The sequence below is a fragment of the Bidens hawaiensis genome, unplaced genomic scaffold, assembly GCF_021521415.1.
Source record: "Bidens hawaiensis isolate Kalapana, Puna unplaced genomic scaffold, B.hawaiensis_p1.1 tig00026619_1, whole genome shotgun sequence".
NCBI classification, from domain to species: domain Eukaryota; kingdom Viridiplantae; phylum Streptophyta; class Magnoliopsida; order Asterales; family Asteraceae; genus Bidens; species Bidens hawaiensis.
Genome location: NW_027494282.1, coordinates 175,380 through 199,845, shown reverse-complemented (window position 1 = coordinate 199,845; position 24,466 = coordinate 175,380). Strand labels below are relative to the sequence as shown.

Here is a 24,466-nt window from a genome sequence, read left to right as displayed (position 1 = left end):
CCTTTTGTTTCGTTGTGGTCGGATTCATTTCTGTTCGGTTTCAGTTTTTTTGTTTCGTTTTGATCGATTTTTTCAGTTTACATCAATTCGGTCAAGTTTTGGTTTGTGTTTCGTTTTCGTCGACTTTCGGTTTCGGTTCATTTCTCGTTTTTTTAAGGACGAGGGCAAGGACGGAAACGTTTTAGTTTTTACATTTTTCGATTTTTATTTATATTTTGAGTTATAATTTTTTTATTAATTTTTTTGAATCTTTTTTGAAGGGTTTTTATTGTTAATAAGAAAATCCTTAACAATCCTTTAAAATAGGTGGGATTTAAAATCCCATGAAATGTGAGATTTTGATGGGATTTAGTTTTCATTCATATTCTTTCATTTAATGAAACGAACATATCAATTCGTGGGATTTAAAATCCCTTTCTTTAGAATTCTTTTCAAATCTTTGAAACGAAAAGGACCTAAGTGGGCCCCAGTGTAACAGATTTTCCCGCTTAAAATCCTTATTAAGCACATTTTAACGTGAATTTTGAGTGACATATAACCGCCATCCTCAACAACCTACACCACCAATATTCTTCAATGGCGGTCAAACCGTCGCTGATTTTTCCGGCAGCACTCTCTCTCCTACTAACTATCCTTCCTTTCACGATCGCGCTCCCACCGGAATCCATCGCCAACGCCGCCGAAACTCTCTCCGACTCCGGCTACGTCGCCATGTCCTTAACCCTAAACCTCATCTCCACCTCCTTACTCTCTCAAAGTCAAACCACCTCCGCCACAATATTCACCCCACCGGACTCCGTCTTCACTAACTCCGGCCAACCTCCACTCTCTCTCCTCCAACTCCACATCTCACCGTTACTCTTCTCCTTATCCAGTCTCCGTTCACTCCTTCCTGGCACCAGAATCCCCACACTGTCCTCCGGTAACGACCTAACTGTCACCACGTCATCGTTCTCCGATCAGGTTTCCATAAACAACGTCAACGTTATTGGATCACCGATTTTCGACGATGGATTGCTGATTGTTTTCGGAATCGAGAGCTTCTTCAATTCGGATCCAAAAGTCTCCAACGGCACCGTACAAATTGATCGTTTCGACAGTTGCGACGCATCGCACGGAAGCGATACAAATTTCTCGTTTCATAACGCAGGTAGTGAGACTGAAAACTTCTTCCATACAGATTAATTCTGAACATTTAATTAGTCTCCAACGATTCCGTACAAATCGATAGTTCCAATGATTGTGATGGCTCGAGGTGCAAATTAGCCGAGCCGTTCGCGAGCTATTCGAGCTTGGATCGATAGAAAGCTCGAAACAAGCCGAGCCTTAAAAAAGCTCCTTTAGCGTTAACGAGCCTTATGTGATTTATGTCTTATATCTTTTGAACTTCTATGCATTAATTTCCACTCCACAACCAATTGCTTGAACTGAGTTTTGGTCGTTTTAGGTACTACACGAGCTAGAGCCGAGCTTAGGCTCGTTTAAAGTTTTTTTCCCAAAATAAATAAAAATAATTAAAAGCGTATATAAATTTATTGTTTCGATGAATCGTACCGCTCGAGACACAAACGAGCCGAGCTACTCGCGAGATACTTGAGCTCGGATCAGTTAAAACTCATTTAGTTATCGATCCCAAGCTCGAGACTTGTATGAGAAGCTCGTTTAGGCTCGTCAAGCGTTAACGAGTCTTATGCATTTCTATACATGTTTCATATTTGTATTAATTTCCACTGCAAGGCCGAGCTTGAGCCTAGCTTTGGCTCATTTAAAGTAATTTCCCATGATAAATAAAAATAATTAAAAACGCATATAAGTTAATTAATAAATAATAAGCTAGTCGAGCCCAAACTTGAAAAGCAAATCATGAGCTCAAATAATAAGCTAGTCGAGCCCAAGCTTGAAAAAGCAAATCACGAGCTGAGCTCAAAACGATCCAAACTTGAGCTCGAGCTCACATAAATCAAAACGCCGGTTTACACGAAAGTGATAAAAATTTGTCGTTTAATAATGCAGGTAACGTGTTAATCTCTAGAGGATACTCTGTAATCGCTTCATTTCTAAATCTACAACTGCTGGGGATAGTACGTCGGCCTAGTTTGACGGTTTTCGCTCCTGTTGATGACGTCATGGTGGATTATTCAGACCGGTTTCCTGATTACCCCTCTCTGTTTCTACGGCACGTATTACCTTGTAAAATCTCATGGAGAGAGCTGGATAACATTGAGAACGGAACGGAATTGAGTACGTATTTGAACGGATTTAGAATCAGAGTTACGAGATCCGGTGCTACGTTGATGGTGAATGAGGTTCCTATTGCGTTTCCGGATATGTATTACAGTGATTGGCTTGTGATTCATGGTGTTTCTGAGGCTCTTTCTGTTCCGGAACTAGATGATGACGTGGACCATGATGATGATGATTCTGATGGTGGTTTTTCTGATGCTATTCCGTCCAGTAATGATACAAAGGTGATGAGTGTTCATGCTGCTTCATCTCGTACTGAATTTTAGGTTATAGAGATGAGAGATCCTGCAACTGATCTGAAGCTAAGCTGTAAGGTAATTAGATTTACTGTTTATCTTCGTTTTTTTTGCTATGAAATAGAACTTTGTGGACTAATTTGATTCAGATAAAATTCATAGACTTGTATAATCAAATTTAAAATGAAGATAGAATTGCAAATGTTTGAGGCAGTGCTGTAAAAATCCGGATTAATAGCTAGCCGGTACTCTATCGATGCGATTTCAGGCTTTCAATTAATCAGACTCATTAATCGGTAGTTTGTCAAACTTGGTTAAATCGGTTAAATCTAGAGGTACAAACGAGCCGAGCAGCTCGCGAGCTACTTGAGCCAGGATCGACAAAAATTTTCGTAACAATCCAAGATTTTCAACCCGAATCCGAGCCTCAAATAAAGCTGTTTTAGTTATCAAGCCTGCGCTCGAGCCTAATGAACCTTCTGTATTTTTAAGTTTGGCCTCTTTTGAACTTCTGTGCATTAATTTTAGACTGCATAGTTGAGCTCGAGCTGAGCCTAGGCTCGTTTAAGAATTTTCTCAAAATATGTAAAACTAATTAAGTACATATATAAATTAATTAATAAATAATAAACCTTTTGAGTATGAGCCTAGCCCGAGCTTGAGAAACAACTCATGAGCCGAGTTTGAGCTCTAAAAAAAGATTCAAGCTGAACGTGAGCTCTCATAAGTCAAAATGAGCCGAGCTCAAGCTCAAGCCCAGCTCGACTCGTTTACACTCTTAGTTAAATTGGCCCAGATCGGATTTTTTTTGTTTATTTAATATTTTTTAAGGCAATTGGACCTTGGTTTTCTCAATGATTTGTTATGTTTACGTTTAGTTGTTAATATTGAAGTATTTATGTGCACTTTTTCAAAATTATATTTGTATGATTTTGAAAAAGTACATATAAAAAGTCTAATATGATTAATCTCAATCATTTCTTGCTAATCACCAGTTGATACCCCACTACCAGACTAGTGTCTAACGGGTTTTACAAAATTGGTTTGAAGAACATACTTAGCTATGCATCTATATGTAATTATTTGTATGGAACCTAGTATATGGTCCTACCTGCAGCTCCATAAAGTTAATTGCTTGTTTTTTCAAGAAGTCTTGTGTTTGCTATTGTTAACCAGTAACATCTATCTAGAAGATCTCAAGCAACACTGTAGCTTCAACTGTCTCTAAAGTTCTTAATCTCTTGAAAAGATCTTTCATAATTCATAGCATTGATCTATAACAAGACCCCACAATCATGGTATGATCAGTTTCTGCCTTTGGAGTTTTCACACTTTTAACTAGATTTTGATAGCTTTAAGTAGTTGACTGATTCTCTTAGTCTTTTAACAATGCATTTATATAACCGATGTATTTGTGCTAGCCTGTTAGGATGGGTTAGTCGGTTGAAAGTGATGAACTCGAAGACACCCGTCTATGTATTAATGTTAAAACATGACTGTTTTCGTGGTAGGTTCTTGTTGTGTCAAAAAAAAAAAAAAGGATTTTGGATTGTTATATCTAACCTTTTAATAAACTGATGGTCTTTGAGTTGACATGTTTTCTTAAACAGATTGTGTTTAGGTTGACAAATTAAACATACCGACCAACTAGCTCGTTTATGGCCCGTTTAATCCATTTGAAACAAATCCGAAAATTTGTTTATGACTCGTTTAACACATTTACTATTCATGCACAAATCTGTTAACCCATTTGACTCTTTCATGTTAATGGGATATGTTATATATGGGCTAAGCATATCGTCGGGTTACACAATTTTGAGTTATTCGAGGTTACGGTTCATGTCTTTTTTGACAGGGATTATATATGGTTAGTATTCAGTTATAAGGATTCAACTCCTCAACTCAAACTAAAGGTTGTACGCGAGTATGGGTGTTCAAAAACTGTTGAACCGACCCGAACCATTCAAACCAAGTCAACCAGGCGGGTTTACACAGATTAGGAATGATACGGTTTGCAACATTAGGCGGTGTAACAAAATAATTTGGATAAATATCTAGATGGTTTTGTTTAACATTTTGAAACTAGGTTAAGTCGCAACAGGGGTAGTGACTCTTAAATAATTGAAATTGCTAGGGGTTGAGACCATTGAAATTTTCTAGAGAAAGGAAAAAATAAATTATGGTAGCTTATTAAGGGGTCCTTTATAATACGGGCATTTACATATTTTTCTTTCATAAACTTTGAAATTACATATTTTCTTAAACCATGCTTAAAGAGCATTATACATTGTGCATTAAAAACTTGTATTTTGGAGAAATATGTAATTTCAAAGGTTTAGAAAGGGAAAATACGTAAAAATCCCTTTATAAATTATGAATTGATAAATAAAAGCTTGCTATTGTTTTTGAAAATAGTATCTTCATCTTTTGCATGTTATAGTTAGTAAAAACTAGTATTCTGTTTACAAGAACCAACACAAATAAAATTTTGACGTGATGAAAAGAAATTACACTTTTAATAGCAACTCAACTTCTACAGATATTACATTTTTGGGCCTTGAACCGGTCTGCGAATATAATGAACAACAATACAACATCCACGCATGCAATCTGTCATAGTGTCACGTCATGAACTAGTCAACAAGAGCGAAGGATAGTTAGGGCCAAGGGTGGCCTCTACCCCCTCCGTTTTATTGCGGAATAGTGTAAATTTATTCGTTTTCTTTTGAAAATATTGATGTATAGTGTAAATTTACCTGTTTTTGTTTGAAAATTTGTGCTTGGCCTCCTCCCTTAACGAACTTTTTATACGTATTTCCGCCCGGATCCCTCGACGTCTTCATCCAAGCTTTGCCTCTGCTAGTCGGGTCGTATTTACCATTTTATTAGCTTAAATAAAATAAACTTTTGCCACTTTATTAGTTTAATTGTTGATTTAGACCGTTCCAAAAAATAGTTGATTCGGATATCATACATTCACTTTTGGTTAACTTGTAAGGAAAACCAAAACTTTTGCTTTATTATAACAAAAGTTTAATTAATGTTTATTAAACAACATTTGCACTCATCGCCGCTATCTCTAATTTATTAGGACAGTATAAATAGTGGTTAGGAAACCATTAGCCTATTATTGCTGATATCCTACTCACACTATAACAAAAAATAAATGATAAAAATAATCGTACACTATCTTGTTTACTTAGAAAGTGGTACGAGAAAGGATAAATTTATAACTCTTGTTGAATATTTATAATTCGAATATATATACAATAAAATAAATAAATGAATAATTGAATTCATGATTTTTAAATTTGAATATGAACAAGTTTCCACCACTTAAAAGTTGAAAACCCAAAAACTTAAATTCTTATTCTCATGTTCAATAAATAAATAAAAAGTATCCATAAAAAAACCAACTTTCTTTCTGAATTTATATAAAGGGAATGATAAAATTATTTCATATTTATGACTTTTGAATTTTTTTTTTGGAAAACATGGGCATGCAATGTAAGTGGACTACACAATGGAAATGCACCACCATCTTTACTCTATTTTATGGATAAGTTAGTTTTTCTTTTTAATTGAAAAATATAATATTAACGAACAACTCATAACTCAAAATCTTTCTAGAGTTAAGTAGATGTGGGTTCATGACAATCATTGTGTCATAAAAATATCATAACTTTTGGAGACATCACTCACTGCTAATATATTTCTAACTTTCTATTTTGTTTATTTAAGATAAATTGTAATAAAAAGTGTTATTACTAATATTATTTCCTTGTTAAAATTTCAAAATGCTAGTCATCTTGATTAAAACACACTATTTGTATGATCGATTATACTGAAACTGATATCAATCAATAAGTAATCGCTGAAGAATTCAACGTGTCCGTTGGAGGTTGCTATAAAACACGTACTCTTCTTTATTAATAATAACTGAGAGGCCCAACTTATTATGTTTTTAAATACACATATATTATAAAGAAAAAGGAACCATAATTCTACAAAAGTGACCCTGGTCACTAGCCCGAGAGTAAAATAACAAAGGAGTAATAAGTTATAAATAAATAACTATTATTCTTGAATCAGTCAGAAATTGAGGGTGTTTGGTTAATCTATAAGAGTAAAAGACACATTTCAATTGTTTATGGAGTCTCTTAACAAGTAAATTTTAGAAACATGCTGATTGATTCAGATGCTAGCTCTTAGTCAGTTAGACCTCTCGATGACTTAACACAAAGTTGACAAACAACCCTTTATTGTACGTTGTTTAGTAAAATTTTAGAAATTAAAATTTGTCAACCTTTTAAGTCTTCATGAACATAAATATACACGACATGAACTAGACAATACATGATGTTGCTAGCCATTAAGGAGCACGTGGTGAGTCAAACTCAAATTTTCAAAAGTCAATATTGTGGAACCCTGGTGGAAAATGAGATGGTCTACTGAAGTAAATAAACAAATCGTTTCCTCATGGAAATCAAAAGATGTTAACACCTGACCCGACCCGAATCAAACCTCTTGCTTTCAATAATAACAGGATACAATTTCTATGAACCTTCGTGCAATTGACACATATAAACCAGTGAACATTAATCAATGGTAACATTTCGTAGTTGCTTCAAAAAAGCAATCAAAGCCCAAGTCATAGTAGTAATGTGAAACTCTTTTATGCATATGACGCTTTTTATATCCAAATGATTCGTATTCGTTTGTCCTATTAATGAAATGCATGGCTTAAGTGTAAAGTTTTTGAGATGTTGCCAATCGTCTAAAGTCATGGTCCCCCTCCATTTCTTCTTTGCTTGAAATCACTCTTTTGTAGAGAGAAACTTTATTAAGAATCTATGTAATGTGTAAGCATTAGTGAAGTTGTTTGTGTATAAAAGTACCATATACATGAATGAGCATTGATGTTCACAGCCGAGCTACATTCTGTGTTTTCGAGCTGTTACCTGAGCTTAAATCAAAGCTACACCACATAAAGAACTTGTTAGAAGGTGATGTGAACTGTTACAGGTGCTCAACATCTAAAGTAAATAATAATAATAATAATAATAATAATAATAATAATAATAATAATAATAATATGTAATTGCCATAATTATAGAAAACATAAAAGCACAGCTTCTTTTACTTAATATTCAAACAGAATGTTTGTAACTAGCAAAACAAGTTCGAAATATTTATGAAAAAATTAGAGATATCTTCATTTTTTTCTTCTAATAATTATTCATTAGGGCCTGCCTTAAACATGCCTATACCTCTACAGTTAAGACTTAAGAGACACATGAACGAATTTTTTATATTTATCTTATTTTTGTGAATCACCATCTCCTCTTTGAAACTATAAGTTTTTTTTTTTTTTTGGAACGACCAACTAAGTAACGCCAGGTATTCTGTACGCGGTCCCCAATGGCTAAAGGTAGCCCGAGCCGGCCACGAGTCCGGACGGACGGAGCCCCTAGCGATCCATCTATTGAGGGATTCCCCGGATAAAACCCGACCCCCAGGCCCGCCAAACGGCACGACAGCAAGGAGCCGGTAAAACCAGGCGAGATCAGGACTCAAACCCTGGCAAGCCAGGGTCATCCCTCATATCTCCCATATAAATTGGTGATAGTGAAGTTTTGAACCCCCTACCTCTCACTAAGAAAGTGAGTGCTTTACCATTAAGCCACATACCTGACCCACTTTATTTTTACAATTTTTTTTTAAGAAATTCAAGGGTACCAAAGGTTCTATTGCATTATTTCTGAATAATTGGGCAATAGAGAAATACGACGATCTCTATATACACAAAAAAGCAATCCTAAATAAAATAGGAAACATAATCATATATGTATACAAAAAAGAAGGAGAATAATCTAGAAATAAAATAGAAGATATATATGAATTCCAGTATTTTCGTACACCGTTTATTAGTTGGATACATGAAAAACTTTTTTTTTCTTTTAAGGTATAATAATTTCTATGTATTTACGATCATTCTAAAATTAATATAAACTGAATACATGAAAGCTTGATCTTAAATATACATACGCGAAACCTTTAAAAGCTTTTTGGTTGCTCTCCACCCCTTTCAAGCCACCAGATTGCTCTATTTGTAAATATATGTTTCTCTTGCATTTGACCTGAATTCACGGGTATGGGTCTTACCAATCCAGATAGCCCGTAAACAGGTTATAACATCCCATTAAATTAAAATTTATCTTACCAAATATTTGATATAAACATCCTATAAAACAGGGATATATTAAAAAATTAATATCCGATTTAAAAAAAAATATTATTTATAATTAAGAAACAATTTTATAGTAAAAAATAAGCGGGTTATGGGTCCCACCTTAACCAAGATAACTTTTAAACGGACAATAATATCTTATTTATTTGTGAAGACATTTCATCATTAAACTATAAGTATATTATTAACTTCATTACAATAAATAAAATTAAAATCCAAAAAAAATATATAACTATTAGAATTGAAAAATACAAAACAACCCCCGGCAAACTTTTAGAATTGAAAAATATAAAACCTAGTGACTATATATATGTAAACCTTTAATCCAACAATAATATTAAAATACAAATAAGTAAACTTTTATTAAATTGAGTCTAACCTATAATATTTGAGATTTTTAGTTTTCTCATGCTATTACGTCGATCATGGGTCGTCATAAATTTTTGAAAGAGTGGCTTTACTCTGATGCATACGCATAAACTTAAATTATTTATATATTAAAGTAGAGATATTAGGCCCGGTTTTGCCTAGTGTAGGTGTGGACTACACTATGGACTTATACCCTATCAATGGACTTAATCATAAATAATAGGTTATATGTGGCAACAAGCCTTATTTTACTCTGATGCATACGCATAAACTTAAATTATTTATATATTAAAGTAGAGATATTAGGCCCGGTTTTGCCTAGTGTAGGTGTGGACTACACTATGGACTTATACCCTATCAATGGACTTAATCAATGGACTTAATCATAAATAAAGCAGTGAAAAACCAAAACTTGAAGACCAGCAACATGTCAATGTTAATAAGCTCATTTAGTTAATATCCACAAACAGTGCTATTGTATTATAGACATATAATTTAATAGGTTATATGTGGCAACAAGCCTTATTTTACACAAAATCTACAAAAGTAAAAGGTTTGTTTATTAAATAATCAAAATTGTAGGTTGTATATGGCCACGACCGGTTTTTAATGATCAAGACATCAAATTTTATTTATTTTTTATTTCTGCAAGGCATTTGACATTAATTCCAAATACTTAGTCTAGTGGGACACTGCACATTCAACCCCAAGACTTGGCAATTGATGATATTAATGTATCATGGGAACCAATTAAATGTGTTTAAACGTTTATTTTAATGAATTAAGTTACACTAAGTACGCAAGTAAACATTATACCCTATCAATTGAGTTTTGAAGATATATAATCTTACAAGTTAACTTCAAGTATTGGTGAAACATTTAATTAAAGTATTGGTGTACCTCCTTTTATATAAAAAAAAATTAAATATGTGTAAGAACCTTACCGACAAACTCATCTAAAAAAACCCAAGCACAATATATAATATAATGTAGTTACTATTTACTTGTTTAGAGATATAATACCAGTCAACACTATATTTTGCATGGTCTATGGTTTTACCATTTGTTAATAAGTAATAACCAGGTTTAAACCCGCCGTGTTGCAACGGTGGCTTGACGGAAATTCGGTTGGTATCGATTAAATTCGTCACGACACCTGCATTAAATCCAAAAATTATATGTGAACGCCCAAAATAGTGTCAACACACGCACAACTTATGATAAAAGCGGCAAATATACTGTCGGTATCTGATAGAAAAATAAATTGGTATTTGTGTAGCTTATGATACAAAAATAATATATGTAAAACGATGTTTATTCGGTTGGTAAATTACAAGCGTTGTGACGAAAATCCGGCTGGTATCTATAGGTTCGCCATGATACTGGAACTAAACTCAAAAAATAATTTTGAAAAATTGACATATTTAAAAAAAAACAAAATAAACACGGGCATTGCAGCGGCGAGTCGACATACATTCGGTCGGTAACGATTAGGCTCGTTATCGTACGAGAAGTAAACATAAAAATAATTTCGTTATTGGCTAGGTTTGTTACGGTACCGAAACTAAATAAACAATAACATGGGTGTTACGGCGACGAGAGGTTGCGTTTTTAGTTGGTGTCATTTAAATTCGTTACGATACCGGAGCTAAATCTAAAACTCAATTTCCTCAAATTATTATACTTAAAAGAAATCTAGATTGAAAGGCTTTTCAAAATCGTGATTTCAAAGCACACCAAATTAAAAGAATAAATAGAAAAAAAAGCCACCAAAATTAAAAGAACAAACAGATAAAAAATAAATGATGCATATGAACAGCCAAGGGGATTCAAACCCTGGAAACTTAATTACAAAGAAGTTAGCAGAAAATAGTTCAGCCAACACACAAACACTACCAAACTTGTATAAATGACAAAACTAAAATCATAAATAAAGCAGTGGGTTTCTAAAAAGAAGTTGGGATGGTTCAGGAAATAAATGATTTTATAGTGAGAAATGCGAGAAATGAATTTGAACCATTGATTATGTTTGATCTATGGTTTTTAATTAAGATGGCAATATTGTAAATTTTAACTCATTGTTTTAGTTGACTTTAATGCTTAGAGGGTATTTTTGTATTTTGCATATATAATCAATTTAGGAACGAGATGCTCTTTATAATTGACTTTAATAATTACTATTTACGTTTCTTGTTTGTAGGAAATATAATATTGTGTTCACTTGTGTTTCTAAAACCTGTAATTTTTCTTTTATTTTATTTTGTAGTCATAAGTATTTTAGTTTTATTTTGCCTATATAATATGACAAAATCCTAAACACATAGGTAAATATATGTAGGGTATTGCTATATATGGATATTACAAAATATGTGTGTGGGTAAATTCATACACTTAGTAAATATATGTGTGGGTAAACTTATAAACATATGAGTAGGATTTAAGACATGTATTGTGAATGTTAATGATGTATCAAAAGAATGTCTGAAGTAATACAAGTTTATAATTGTATATATCGTTATCGGTTTTATTAGCCTACACAAAAGGAAATGTCAAACACATAAAACTATAACAATTCACACATAAACTTAAGACTTGGTACACAACCAACCACTATTATAATTTACAAGAATACAAAGAAACATTTTTTCCTGCATAATTACCAGTCAAACAAATATTTTAAAGTCCTACATGGTTATTAAAAAAAAAATTAATAAATATGTTTGGATTGAACAGCCAAACTATATAGAGAAAATTTTTAGTTGTGTAGGTTTCTAAAAACTTGTGTAGGTATATCAAAAAGTAAATATACTTATTGAAATACATATTGGTTGTGTAGGCTGTTAAAAAGTTTGTGTAGGCATATGTTAATATGGTTCTCCAAATACGTATAAATTATGTAGGCTGCTAAAAAATTATGCAGGTATATGATGGTCGTGTAGTGACATGTTCTATAATGATCGTGTATGAATGGTTTCATGTGTAGGTTGTTTTATTTAAACGTAGATGAATGTTTTTATGTCTTTAATTTGTAATATTGTACTTTGTTAATTTTGTAATATTGTATTCCATGAAATAAATATTTATATATATTGCTTGCTAGTTTGAAGATAAATTATAAAAATAATCAAATTGAATATTCTATAGAAATTTGGACTTGTGTTCCGATTTTTGATTTCTCATAATTAAATCATGATATGACTCATATCTTGAAATGAAATGAAACTAAAACTTTATTTGAAATACGTTTAAATTAAAAAAATTAAGAAAGAAGTTAAATTAAAGTAAATTAATGTTTAAGTTTTTTTTCAAAACCTACCAAATATAAAACAAAACCATTTTACTACTTTACCCTTTTTATTAAATTAATCATAAAATAAAAGATAAATTATGATTGGTTGGATTTATTTCCCACGTTTCTCACAATAAAATCATTTCTCACATGAACTTAAGCCTATATAATATATATATTTAGGTTAAGTATAAAATGAAAACTCACTTGAGTTGTGAAAACTCTAGAAACCTACTCTCAACCACATATTTTTAATTAATGTTTAAATCTTGCGGTCCACAATTAAAGTGAATAAAAAATGTAAATATAAATATAACGTTTTCTCTCTCCTGAAAACATATATAAAAATTAGTAAAAAATTGTTAAAAAATAGCAAAATATTTTTTTTTTATGTTTCGGTGTTTTGTATTAAATGTTACAACATATATTGCATGTAACAAAAAAAACGATGTTACATAGGGTTTTTACACGTTTTCACAACTCAAGTGAGTTTTCATTTTAACCTTACCCAATATATATATATATATAATAGTAAATTTACGAACCAATAATTTTATATCAAAACCATATTTAAAAAATACGTTTTTTAAGCTCCGTTTTTATTAAAATTTATATTAGAATGTTCTAAAAAAGAACTAAACAATATTGTGTTCGTATATATATTTTTAAAATGTTAAATGTTACAAATTATTTCACTAAAATTAAATATATAATACATAAATTGTTAGAAAAGAAAAAAGAAGGTTGCAAACTAGGTTATGACAACAAACTCGATTTATGAGAGGTTGTCAAAATAAATTGTTTTTATATTTCCTTTTAAATCAACATGGCAACCCAAAAAGTATTGGATCACCAATAAAAGTGGTATAACAAATTAAAGCGTGACTGAGGACATTTGATGGAGGCCATAAAGGAAGGTTGAGTCGGCTTTTGTTTAGACGTTAAAATCATCAAAATGACGTTTTTATTTTTTAATTTACATAAACCTAGACATAAATTTCAGCTTTGTCGAGTGTAAACGATATATTTATAAGTATCAAACTATTATAATTTGACTTGTTTTTAACAAATATTTAAACATGTGCGTTGCAACGGAGAATGCTAAATGCATTACATGTTCAAAAGCTATCACGCTTTGCTGCAGGAACACGACGAGAACTTAATAGGTACATGTTCTGTTTATTATGGTAAACGATTTTTGGCAAAAGTTGAAAATTTAAAAGTTTCTAAAATTTGTATGGCCAACTATGAAAGTCTAAAAGTTTTGTTATAAAAGTGTAAAATGTTTATTGTCAAAGTTGAAAGACTAATTGTTTTATGGAAAAACTTTATGTTACCAATGTTGAGGGGACCGGCAAAGCTTCAATCAATTCCTGTTAATATCGACGCTAGGAAATTCACAACAAAAATTTAGTAGATGCTGAAACTTTGGTGTAAAAGATTCAAAGGAGGCTAAAGTCTGCTACCAAAGTTTTTAATCATAGTTGATGGGCTATATGCAAATGACAAAAGTTAAAGAGGCTATAACTTAGCGATCAAAATGTAAATGAAAAGGTTCAAAGGCTAAGAAAGATAAAATTTGTTTATCAAAGTTGAGGAGCCTAACATGTAAAAGTTTTGAAGCTTTGTTGGTCAAAATCCAAAAATTACTACTTCATATGTTTTTTAATATATATTAATTTTGTGTAAAATTTAACTATTTGAACTTTTCATACAACTTTGAAATTTCTTAATCCTGCTATTAAGTTCTCATTTTAGAGGTGGAAACGCCCCCCTACACCGCCTCACCCCCTTAGTTTTTGGTTAAAATGTTGTGTATACAATGAGTCGGGGGTGGTTGTCCTTTCACATTTTTTTTTTGTGTTTTGATTGTTTTATTTATATTAAAAAATTGAAAAACGTAACTCTTATGTAATAACTGAAAGTGGGTTATGGGGCATTTACCACAACATCAGCTTTTGCAAAACTAGTCATTGTTAATCGGAACGTCGCGTGTCACAAAACTTCCGTATGTGTTTAGTTATCACCACACACGGTCTTAACTATAGTCTTTAATAAAAATATTTGCAACTCCACTTTTCCCATGTAAGACTTTGCCCTTTTGATCTATTATGTACCTAAAGAAATCCCAAAGATTTGATCTACACGATCACGGTTCGAAGTTGAGTTGGTTTCCTATGAAACACCATGTCGTTCTTCACCTTCCAAATGCATCAAATCGTAATGAGGCAAACAACATGGAACATATTTGTTTTCTTTTTTTGGTACCCGCGAGCATTTATATAGTTCTAACAAATCCCGAGTACAAAAGGCGAATACATATGTCACCTTATGCCATTGATAAATAGGTTGCCACACCACCTGAACAAAACTACAAGAAACCGAAAGATGTTCTGCCGATTCAAACTCTTCACCCAAATCGGACAATGGTGGATTGAAAAATAACGTTGCGTTTTAGCAATGCGAAAAGTGATGGAATTATTTCCATTTCAGCCCTCAACGCAACATCCCAACCTTTTTTAGCGCACAACTATTCCGTTGAAACAAATAACCCGACTCGTTTTGAAGCTCGTTTCGCTTCCTATCTTTTAGGCTCCTGACCGAGAATCCACCATGAACATCTAATGCCCATTCTCAGCTGTCCATACACGGCTGTAATCTCAGATGTTGGCAAGCTAGGAGAAGGTTTCTAAGTTCACCCAATTCATCCCCTACATCTGGAGGTATCGGGTACGATAATTTAGCCGAAATTATATACACATATAAATAAATGGTAAGATTAAAATATAAAGTACAACAAAATAAGAATGGTGAGAAAGAATATAATTCAGCAGTCTTAAATTTGGATGGTGGAGGTTATTTTAAGAATAAAAATTGATGAGAATGACATTAAGGTACTAACTCCACTTATGATGACTTTCTCTCTTCAAATGCAAGGCCCATGTCAATTCCTCCATCATTTTAGAACGTCAATAACTTTTTCATGCGACATTTTTTTAAAAATCACAATAACAACAAGCGTTTTTTATCTTTAATATGAATATCATATAGTTATATAAAAATAAAAAAAAATTAGTGGGCTTTTTATATTGTGTTATTTGGTTGTTCATTGTGTTTTTTAATTGGGTTTTTCTATGCATTGTGTTATTTATTTTGGTCATTGTGCTTTTCAATTGATACTCATATTAAAGATAAAAATTAAAATAAAGATTACATCATTGTGTTTTTGTGCTCTAACATTTATCTTTCTACTTATCATTGTACTTTAGTCATTGTGTAATACGTTTATTGTCTTTTGTCCAGAATTGAAATGTGGCATTCACTTGATTTGAGAAAAATAATATTATGTTCATTATGTATTAGGTTCAAATCACTGTGTAATATGTAGTTTCTATTGTGTTTTACATTTAAGGCCGTTGTGTTATATGTATTCACCATTTTGTCTTACGTTCTAGGTCATTGTGTTATATGCATTCATCATTGCGTTTTACATTTCAGGTTATTGTGTAATGTGTATTCATCATTGTGTTTTATGTATTAGATAATTTGTTGGTATTTTCCATTATATTTACATACTATTATTACACAACGATGTTATTGGCATTTAAAAAACACATGATGAGTTGAAAGACAGAATGACGAAAAAAACACAATGATAAACAAAAAAAAACACAATGACGAAAAAAAGACATAATGGTAAGCAAAAATACACAATGACGTAAATTTTGTTTTTTTATATAACAAAATCATACTCATATTAAAGATAAAAAAACGTTTGTTATTATGGTGAGTTTTTATTTTTTTTAAATATCATATAAAAAAAATTATAGACGTTTTTAAAAGACAGGGAATAAATATGTAACTTGCATGTGGAGAGAGAAATGTGTACTATTACTTTTATACCATTTTTCATTTGATCCCTCTTGACGTATGCCAATTAATTATGACTCTCATACTTCATATTTTTGTTGGTCTTTGTAGATTAACTTAACCCTATAAATAAATTAATTTATTATTAATGATTTCAGATTTTATCAAATCGGTTTTTCATTCGTTATTCAAACATAGAATATATTTGAAACTTAAAACTACATAAACTTATAAAAACGATTAATATAAATAAAATTACAATATATTTATATATATTAAGGGTTAATCCTAATAGTTCAAACATTGAAGAACTGAATGTATAGTTAAATTGAGAAAAAAAGAAGGTCAAAGTATTTGTAGAGACAAATCAAAAGAAAGAAAAGAGATAATGGTAGAGTTAAGAGATAAAAATAGAGTTCATTTATTAGTTGTTCATATTATTAGTAATTAGGGTTAAAAGTATAATACAACTTATCTACTACTATAATAAAATACTACTCATTTATACCATTTGTCACTCTCTCAGTAATTCTCATATATTTTAAACTCTTTTTTTTTAAATATGGATGTCATTACCCCCACCCAATTAATTTTATCCAAATAAATAACCCGGTTTGTTTTTATTCAAACACAATCACAACCCTAGGTATGCTCTATCCAAATAAAATATGCTGTAGTAGTATAGTTAGATATATATATATATATATATATCTATATATATAAGTAGTTTTTTTTTACTATTTTCCATTTCTACATTTCATCCTTTCGCATGAGTTATGCTGTTATTTTTGTATCATTTCAATTTTATCGGATGCCAAAGTAATACTAAAAGCAAAAAATATATATATATAAAAAATGAAAATTCTCGCATTATAATATTTCGATTGTTAAAAACCTATTTAAAGGTGAATGCAAAATCAAAATTCTAGTGGGACCATAGTTAAAAAAACCCTAGTTCCACTACTGGCCTCAAATGTTTTTAAAATCCCAGCACCTCATCTCTCAAAGTTTTATTTAGAAGTCCGACACTGATTGATAAATAAAAATTCATTATTTAATTAAATTAAAAAGTCCATCTTAGATAAAAAGCTCAGCTTGTTGAGGGTTTTGAAAATTGAATAAGGTAAAACAAAAAGACAGAACACAATGCCCAGGGGCGTCAACATTCGACCAACGACAATTTTATCCGACGGTTTGCTACTCAGTGAATCACCTGCTGCTATCGTCTCACCGTTGATTTTACTGGTTACAACCGCAACCATTTGTTTATCGGATATTGAAGCTAGCATTGGTACTTTTACTGATTGCAACTTATCAAGAGAGCTTTATGTAGTCAAATAGGTGAAGAGTATTTAAACAATGATCCAGTTTATGCGGTCGAAAGATAAATAGTTGATTACATAACATAAGACGATGTAATAGCTATATTTCAAGCTTTTAAATGCCGGAGAGTAGAAATCTGTTAGGTACATGTTTAACTTTATGTATTATGGTGTTTTTATAACGTATGCTAAAAAAAATTTACGCTACCCCTGGAATTATTGTCTAGATCCGCCACTGTACGGAATATATTATCTGAAAGTGGCCACACGATTCAGCAAGTTATACAAAATCTACAATTCTTTACGCTGTCAGAACCAAATTCTTTTGTTTAGCTCCAAATTCTTTCCCTTCATACTATTTCAATAATGATGATCATATACCGTTAGTTTAATATTCTTTATTAAGAAACCAATGTAGTGTTTATTTTGATTTCTATAAGATGATAGATATCATGAAGCATATATCCACTTAAAGTCATCATATATGTAAAGATTTTATCACAATATGTGATACTGTCCAAACTATGTTTTGAGTATCAACCTACCTATAAATAAAAAAAAAAATGCTAGAAACTTAAATCTCATCATACAAAACCCCCCAAAACGTTATTAAAACTGTTGCCAAAGTTGCCAAATACCATGTAGATAACTTAGATTGTGTGCACAAAATACATTATATACTCAAAATCACATTTTAAACAAGAAATCTGAACCGTGTGATCACTTTTGTAACAACAAAATATAGATAACTTAGATTGTGTGCACAAAATACATTATATACTCAAAATCACATTTTAAACAAGAAATCTGAACCGTGTGATCACTTTTGTAACAACAAAATATAACATTAATTTTAATTATTAAATAAACGTTGAATCAAAAGCCCCGTAATCAAAGCCCAGGACCTAGAAAAAAAGCTACATTGAGTCAGAAGCCCAATATTCAATCCGACAAAAAGAAAGCTGCATTAAATCAAAATCCTATGGAAAATTGGATTTCAATAATCCAAACTATCTAAGTATTGGCCAATATTAATCCCAACTAACAATGTAACCAGTGACAATCTAAACTTTCAACTTTGTTACCAATAACAATCCCGCACTAACGGATTGTTAACTCCGTTTACTTTTAGTTACAAAAATAATCCATATAGTTTAGAGATATTACAAATTTGATTAAAAAAATAATTTAACCTTTAATGAGTAATCCCTCTATATTTCCTTCAGTGACCACAACCACCAACAGCAACAATCACCGGCCACCACCACCGCCATGTACCACCATCCCACCAGAACCATTGTGTACCACCATCTTTGTTTTATTTCCTTTGCTTGAACCACCGTGCACCACCCCCCAACCAATAAAATCAACCACCGATGAACCGATTTTAAGGTGAAGGAGGCGATTTTCAGCTTTGTGAAACATAAATCCAGATGAAGAGGAAGCTGATTGGCTGGAATCGCTGGTTTTATACCACGTAACCGGAATTGTTACTTCTCCATGGGGAAAAATTGAACCAATCATTCGAGGTGGCGAAGAAAGCGGCGGACGCGGCGGCGGCGCTTAAAGGGGGTTGCGTGAAATCGTTGCAGGAGGAAGAACATTGTGTTTCCACTCAAGTTAATTTTGATTTGTTTTTTCTGGTTACATGATGATTAGTTTTGTAATTTGTTTTGTTAATCACAATCTTATGTTACAGATCAGAATTGTGTGATTGTGTTGCGATATCATTGGGGTGGTGCACATGATTCAGACAAGAAAGAAAGAAAATGAAGATGGTTCATGGTGGTGTAGGTGGGATGGTGGTGACCGATGGTGTTCTTAGCCGGTGATGGTTGCGGCCGGATGGCCGGTGATTGTGGTCGCCGGAAATACACAAGGATTAATAACTCAATAACTCATTGAAGATTAAAGTGTTTTTTTTTTAATTAAATTTGTAATCTCTCTAAACTATATGGACTATTTTTGTAACTAAAAATAAACGGAGTTAGCAATTCGTTAGTGCGAGATTGTTATTGGTAACAAAGTTGAAAGTTGGAATTGCTACTGGTTAAATTGTTAGTTGGGATTAATATTGACCAATACTTGATAGTTTGGATTATTGAAATCCAATTTTCCAAATCCTAATAATCGTGTTCTAACTTCACGGTCAATTTACTCATGAAATCAAAACTATATATATACAACACATGCACATGCACATGCACATGCACATGCACATGCACATGCACATGCACATGCACATGCACATGCACATGCACATGCACATGCACGTAAGTCTCTAATATCTTTGTATAATGATGTGATATAAATAGGGGCATAAACGAGCCGAGCTGCTCGTGAGTTACTCGAGATCAAATTAATAAAAAACTCGAAACAATTTGATCTTTTTCGAGCTTGAACCGAGCCCGACCTCAAGCACTGTATGAAAAGGTTGTTTAGGCTCGTCGATTCTTAACGAGCCTAGTGAATTTTTAAGTTTCACCGCTTTTAGACATCAACATATTAATTTCATGCGGCATAGCTGAGCTTTCGCTCATTTAGTATACCACACTATTTGTAATATAGCAATAATTAAAAACATATATAAATTAAATATTAAAGAATAAACGAATTAAGACTAAGTTTAATAAAAACAAGTTTCAACTCAACACAAGCTAAGCTCGAGCATGACTCATTTAGACCCGCCCCACCCATAATTCCACATAGCTTAAATTTCACTAAACATTTCATGCATTTCTATCATATTGGTTATTTTAGGCATGGGTTATTCACACACCCTTGACCTATCCACACACCCTTTAACGTGAGGTTTCATACGATCGTATAAACCTATACGATCGTATGTAGGGTGTGTGGATAACAAAGAGTATACAAATAACACATCTCTTATTTTATTTTAAGGGCGCGTTCGTTTCGCTGACTTTTTTTAAAGGATTTGAAATTGGAATTGTAATTGGAATGGAATGGAATGGAATGTTTGAGAATCCCTATCATGTGTTTGGTTGGTTAATATGTGTTGGAATTGGAATTGGTTTCGAGCTGACACGAGTTTTCGCACTGGACGGGTTGGGTTTCGGTTTCCTTTGTTTCTTTTTGATCGGTTTCGGAGCACTAGACGGGTTGGGTTTCGGTTTCTTTTGTTTGTTTTTGGTCGGTTACGGATTCGTTTTCGGCCTTTTGTTTCGTTGTGGTCGGATTCATTTCTGTTCGGTTTCAGTTTTTTTGTTTCGTTTTTATCGATTTTTTCAGTTTACATCAATTCGGTCCAGTTTTGGTTTGTGTTTCGTTTTCGTCGACTTTCGGTTTCGGTTCATTTCTCGTTTTTTTAAGGACGAGGGCAAAGACGGAAACGTTTTAGTTTTTACATTTTTCGATTTTTATTTATATTTTGAGTTATGATTTTTATATTAATATTTTTGAATCTTTTTTGAAGGGTTTTTATTGTTAATAAGAAAATCCTTAACAATCCTTTAAAATAGGTGGGATTTAAAATCCCATGAAATGTGAGATTTGATAGGATTTAGTTTTCATTCATATTCTTTCATTTAATGAAACGAACATATCAATTCGTGGGATTTAAAATCTCATTCTTTAGAATTCTTTTCAAATCTTTGAAACAAACAGGACCTAAGTGGGCCCCAGTGTAACAGATTTTCCCGCTTAAAATCCTTATTAAGCACATTTTAACGTGAATTTTGAGTGACATATAACCGCCATCCTCAACAACCTACACCACCAATATTCTTCAATGGCGGTCAAACCGTCGCTGATTTTTCCGGCAGCACTCTCTCTCCTACTAACTATCCTTCCTTTCACGATCGCGCTCCCACCGGAATCCATCGCCAACGCCGCCGAAACTCTCTCCGACTCCGGCTACGTCGCCATGTCCTTAACCCTAAACCTCATCTCCACCTCCTTACTCTCTCAAAGTCAAACCACCTCCGCCACAATATTCACCCCACCGGACTCCGTCTTCACTAACTCCGGCCAACCTCCACTCTCTCTCCTCCAACTCCACATCTCACCGTTACTCTTCTCCTTATCCAGTCTCCGTTCACTCCTTCCTGGCACCAGAATCCCCACACTGTCCTCCGGTAACGACCTAACTGTCACCACGTCATCGTTCTCCGATCAGGTTTCCATAAACAACGTCAACGTTATTGGATCACCGATTTTCGACGACGGATTGCTGATTGTTTTCGGAATCGAGAGCTTCTTCAATTCGGATCCAAAAGTCTCCAACGGCACCGTACAAATTGATCGTTTCGACAGTTGCGACGCATCGCACGGAAGCGATACAAATTTCTCGTTTCATAACGCAGGTAGTGAGACTGAAAACTTCTTCCATACAGATTAATTCCGAACATTTAATTAGTCTCCAACGATTCCGTACAAATCGATAGTTCCAATGATTGTGATGGCTCGAGGTGCAAATTAGCCGAGCCGTTCGCGAGCTATTCGAGCTTGGATCGATAGAAAGCTCGAAACAAGCCGAGCTTTAAAAAAGCTCCTTTAGCGTTAACGAGCCTTATGTGATTTATGTCTTATATCTTTTGAACTTCTATGCATTAATTTCCACTCCACAACCAATTGCTTGAACTGAGTTTTGGTCGTTTTAGGTACTACACGAGCTAGAGCCGAGCTTAGGCTCGTTTAAAGTTTTTTTCCCAAAAATAAATAAAAATAATTAAAAGCGTATATAAATTTATTATTTCGATGAATCGTACCGCTCGAGACACAAACGAGCCGAGCTACTCGCGAGATACTTGAGCTCGGATCAGTTAAAACTCATTTAGTTATCGATCCCAAGCTCGAGACTTGTATGAGAAGCTCGTTTAGGCTCGTCAAGCGTTAATGAGTCTTATGCATTTCTATACATGTTTCATATTTGTATTAATTTCCACTGCAAGGCCGAGCTTGAGCCTAGCTTTGGCTCATTTAAAGTTTTTTCCCATGATAAATAAAAATAATTAAAAACGCATATAAGTTAATTAATAAATAATAAGCTAGTCGAGCCCAAACTTGAAAAGCAAATCATGAGCTCAAATAATAAGCTAGTCGAGCCCAAGCTTGAAAAAGCAAATCACGAGCTGAGCTCAAAACGATCCAAACTTGAGCTCGAGCTCACATAAATCAAAACGCCGGTTTACACGAAAGTGATAAAAATTTGTCGTTTAATAATGCAGGTAACGTGTTAATCTCTAGAGGATACTCTGTAATCGCTTCATTTCTAAATCTACAACTGCTGGGGATAGTACGTCGGCCTAGTTTGACGGTTTTCGCTCCTGTTGATGACGTCATGGTGGATTATTCAGACCGGTTTCCTGATTACCCCTCTCTGTTTCTACGGCACGTATTACCTTGTAAAATCTCATGGAGAGAGCTGGATAACATTGAGAACGGAACGGAATTGAGTACGTATTTGAACGGATTTAGAATCAGAGTTACGAGATCCGGTGCTACGTTGATGGTGAATGAGGTTCCTATTGCGTTTCCGGATATGTATTACAGTGATTGGCTTGTGATTCATGGTGTTTCTGAGGCTCTTTCTGTTCCGGAACTAGATGATGACGTGGACCATGATGATGATGATTCTGATGGTGGTTTTTCTGATGCTATTCCGTCCAGTAATGATACAAAGGTGATGAGTGTTCATGCTGCTTCATCTCGTACTGAATTTTAGGTTATAGAGATGAGAGATCCTGCAACTGATCTGAAGCTAAGCTGTAAGGTAATTAGATTTACTGTTTATCTTCGTTTTTTTGCTATGAAATAGAACTTTGTGGACTAATTTGATTCAGATAAAATTCATAGACTTGTATAATCAAATTTAAAATGAAGATAGAATTGCAAATGTTTGAGGCAGTGCTGTAAAAATCCGGATTAATAGCTAGCCGGTACTCTATCGATGCGATTTCAGGCTTTCAATTAATCAGACTCATTAATCGGTAGTTTGTCAAACTTGGTTAAATCGGTTAAATCTAGAGGTACAAACGAGCCGAGCAGCTCGCGAGCTACTTGAGCTAGGATCGACAAAAATTTTCGTAACAATCCAAGATTTTCAACCCGAATCCGAGCCTCAAATAAAGCTGTTTTAGTTATCAAGCCTGCGCTCGAGCCTAATGAACCTTCTGTATTTTTAAGTTTGGCCTCTTTTGAACTTCTGTGCATTAATTTTAGACTGCATAGTTGAGCTCGAGCTGAGCCTAGGCTCGTTTAAGAATTTTCTCAAAATATGTAAAACTAATTAAGTACATATATAAATTAATTAATAAATAATAAACCTTTTGAGTATGAGCCTAGCCCGAGCTTGAGAAACAACTCATGAGCCGAGTTTGAGCTCTAAAAAAAGATTCAAGCTGAACGTGAGCTCTCATAAGTCAAAATGAGCCGAGCTCAAGCTCAAGCCCAGCTCGACTCGTTTACACTCTTAGTTAAATTGGCCCAGATCGGATTTTTTTTGTTTATTTAATATTTTTTAAGGCAATTGGACCTTGGTTTTCTCAATGATTTGTTATGTTTACGTTTAGTTGTTAATATTGAAGTATTTATGTGCACTTTTTCAAAATTATATTTGTATGATTTTGAAAAAGTACATATAAAAAGTCTAATATGATTAATCTCAATCATTTCTTGCTAATCACCAGTTGATACCCCACTACCAGACTAGTGTCTAACGGGTTTTACAAAATTGGTTTGAAGAACATACTTAGCTATGCATCTATATGTAATTATTTGTATGGAACCTAGTATATGGTCCTACCTGCAGCTCCATAAAGTTAATTGCTTGTTTTTTCAAGAAGTCTTGTGTTTGCTATTGTTAACCAGTAACATCTATCTAGAAGATCTCAAGCAACACTGTAGCTTCAACTGTCTCTAAAGT

The 24,466-nt window shown here is 33.1% G+C and overlaps 2 protein-coding genes across 2 annotated transcripts; both read left to right on the top strand.

Annotated features, from left to right (window-relative positions):
* The first annotated feature begins 576 nt into the window (after positions 1 to 576).
* Positions 577 to 2,515, top strand: LOC143573745 (putative fasciclin-like arabinogalactan protein 20). Its single transcript, XM_077058543.1, has 2 exons — positions 577 to 1,150; positions 2,014 to 2,515. The coding sequence occupies exons 1-2, from the start codon at positions 577 to 579 to the stop codon at positions 2,508 to 2,510; spliced, it is 1,071 nt and encodes a 356-aa protein (XP_076914658.1). The 3' UTR covers positions 2,511 to 2,515.
* An 18,816-nt stretch (positions 2,516 to 21,331) lies between these two features.
* LOC143573741 (putative fasciclin-like arabinogalactan protein 20) lies at positions 21,332 to 23,266 on the top strand. The gene is made up of 2 exons (XM_077058539.1): positions 21,332 to 21,905; positions 22,770 to 23,266. Exons 1-2 carry the CDS (start codon positions 21,332 to 21,334, stop codon positions 23,264 to 23,266), a joined length of 1,071 nt encoding a protein of 356 aa, XP_076914654.1.
* Positions 23,267 to 24,466: the final 1,200 nt, after the last annotated feature.

Coding starts and splice junctions, on each gene's coding strand:
- LOC143573745 (XM_077058543.1), top strand. CDS start 577: ATGGCGGTCAAACCGTCGCTGATTTTTCCGGCAGCACTCTCTCTCCTA. Junction 1,151..2,013: donor TTTCTCGTTTCATAACGCAG/GTAGTGAGACTG, acceptor TTAATAATGCAG/GTAACGTGTTAATCTCTAGA.
- LOC143573741 (XM_077058539.1), top strand. CDS start 21,332: ATGGCGGTCAAACCGTCGCTGATTTTTCCGGCAGCACTCTCTCTCCTA. Junction 21,906..22,769: donor TTTCTCGTTTCATAACGCAG/GTAGTGAGACTG, acceptor TTAATAATGCAG/GTAACGTGTTAATCTCTAGA.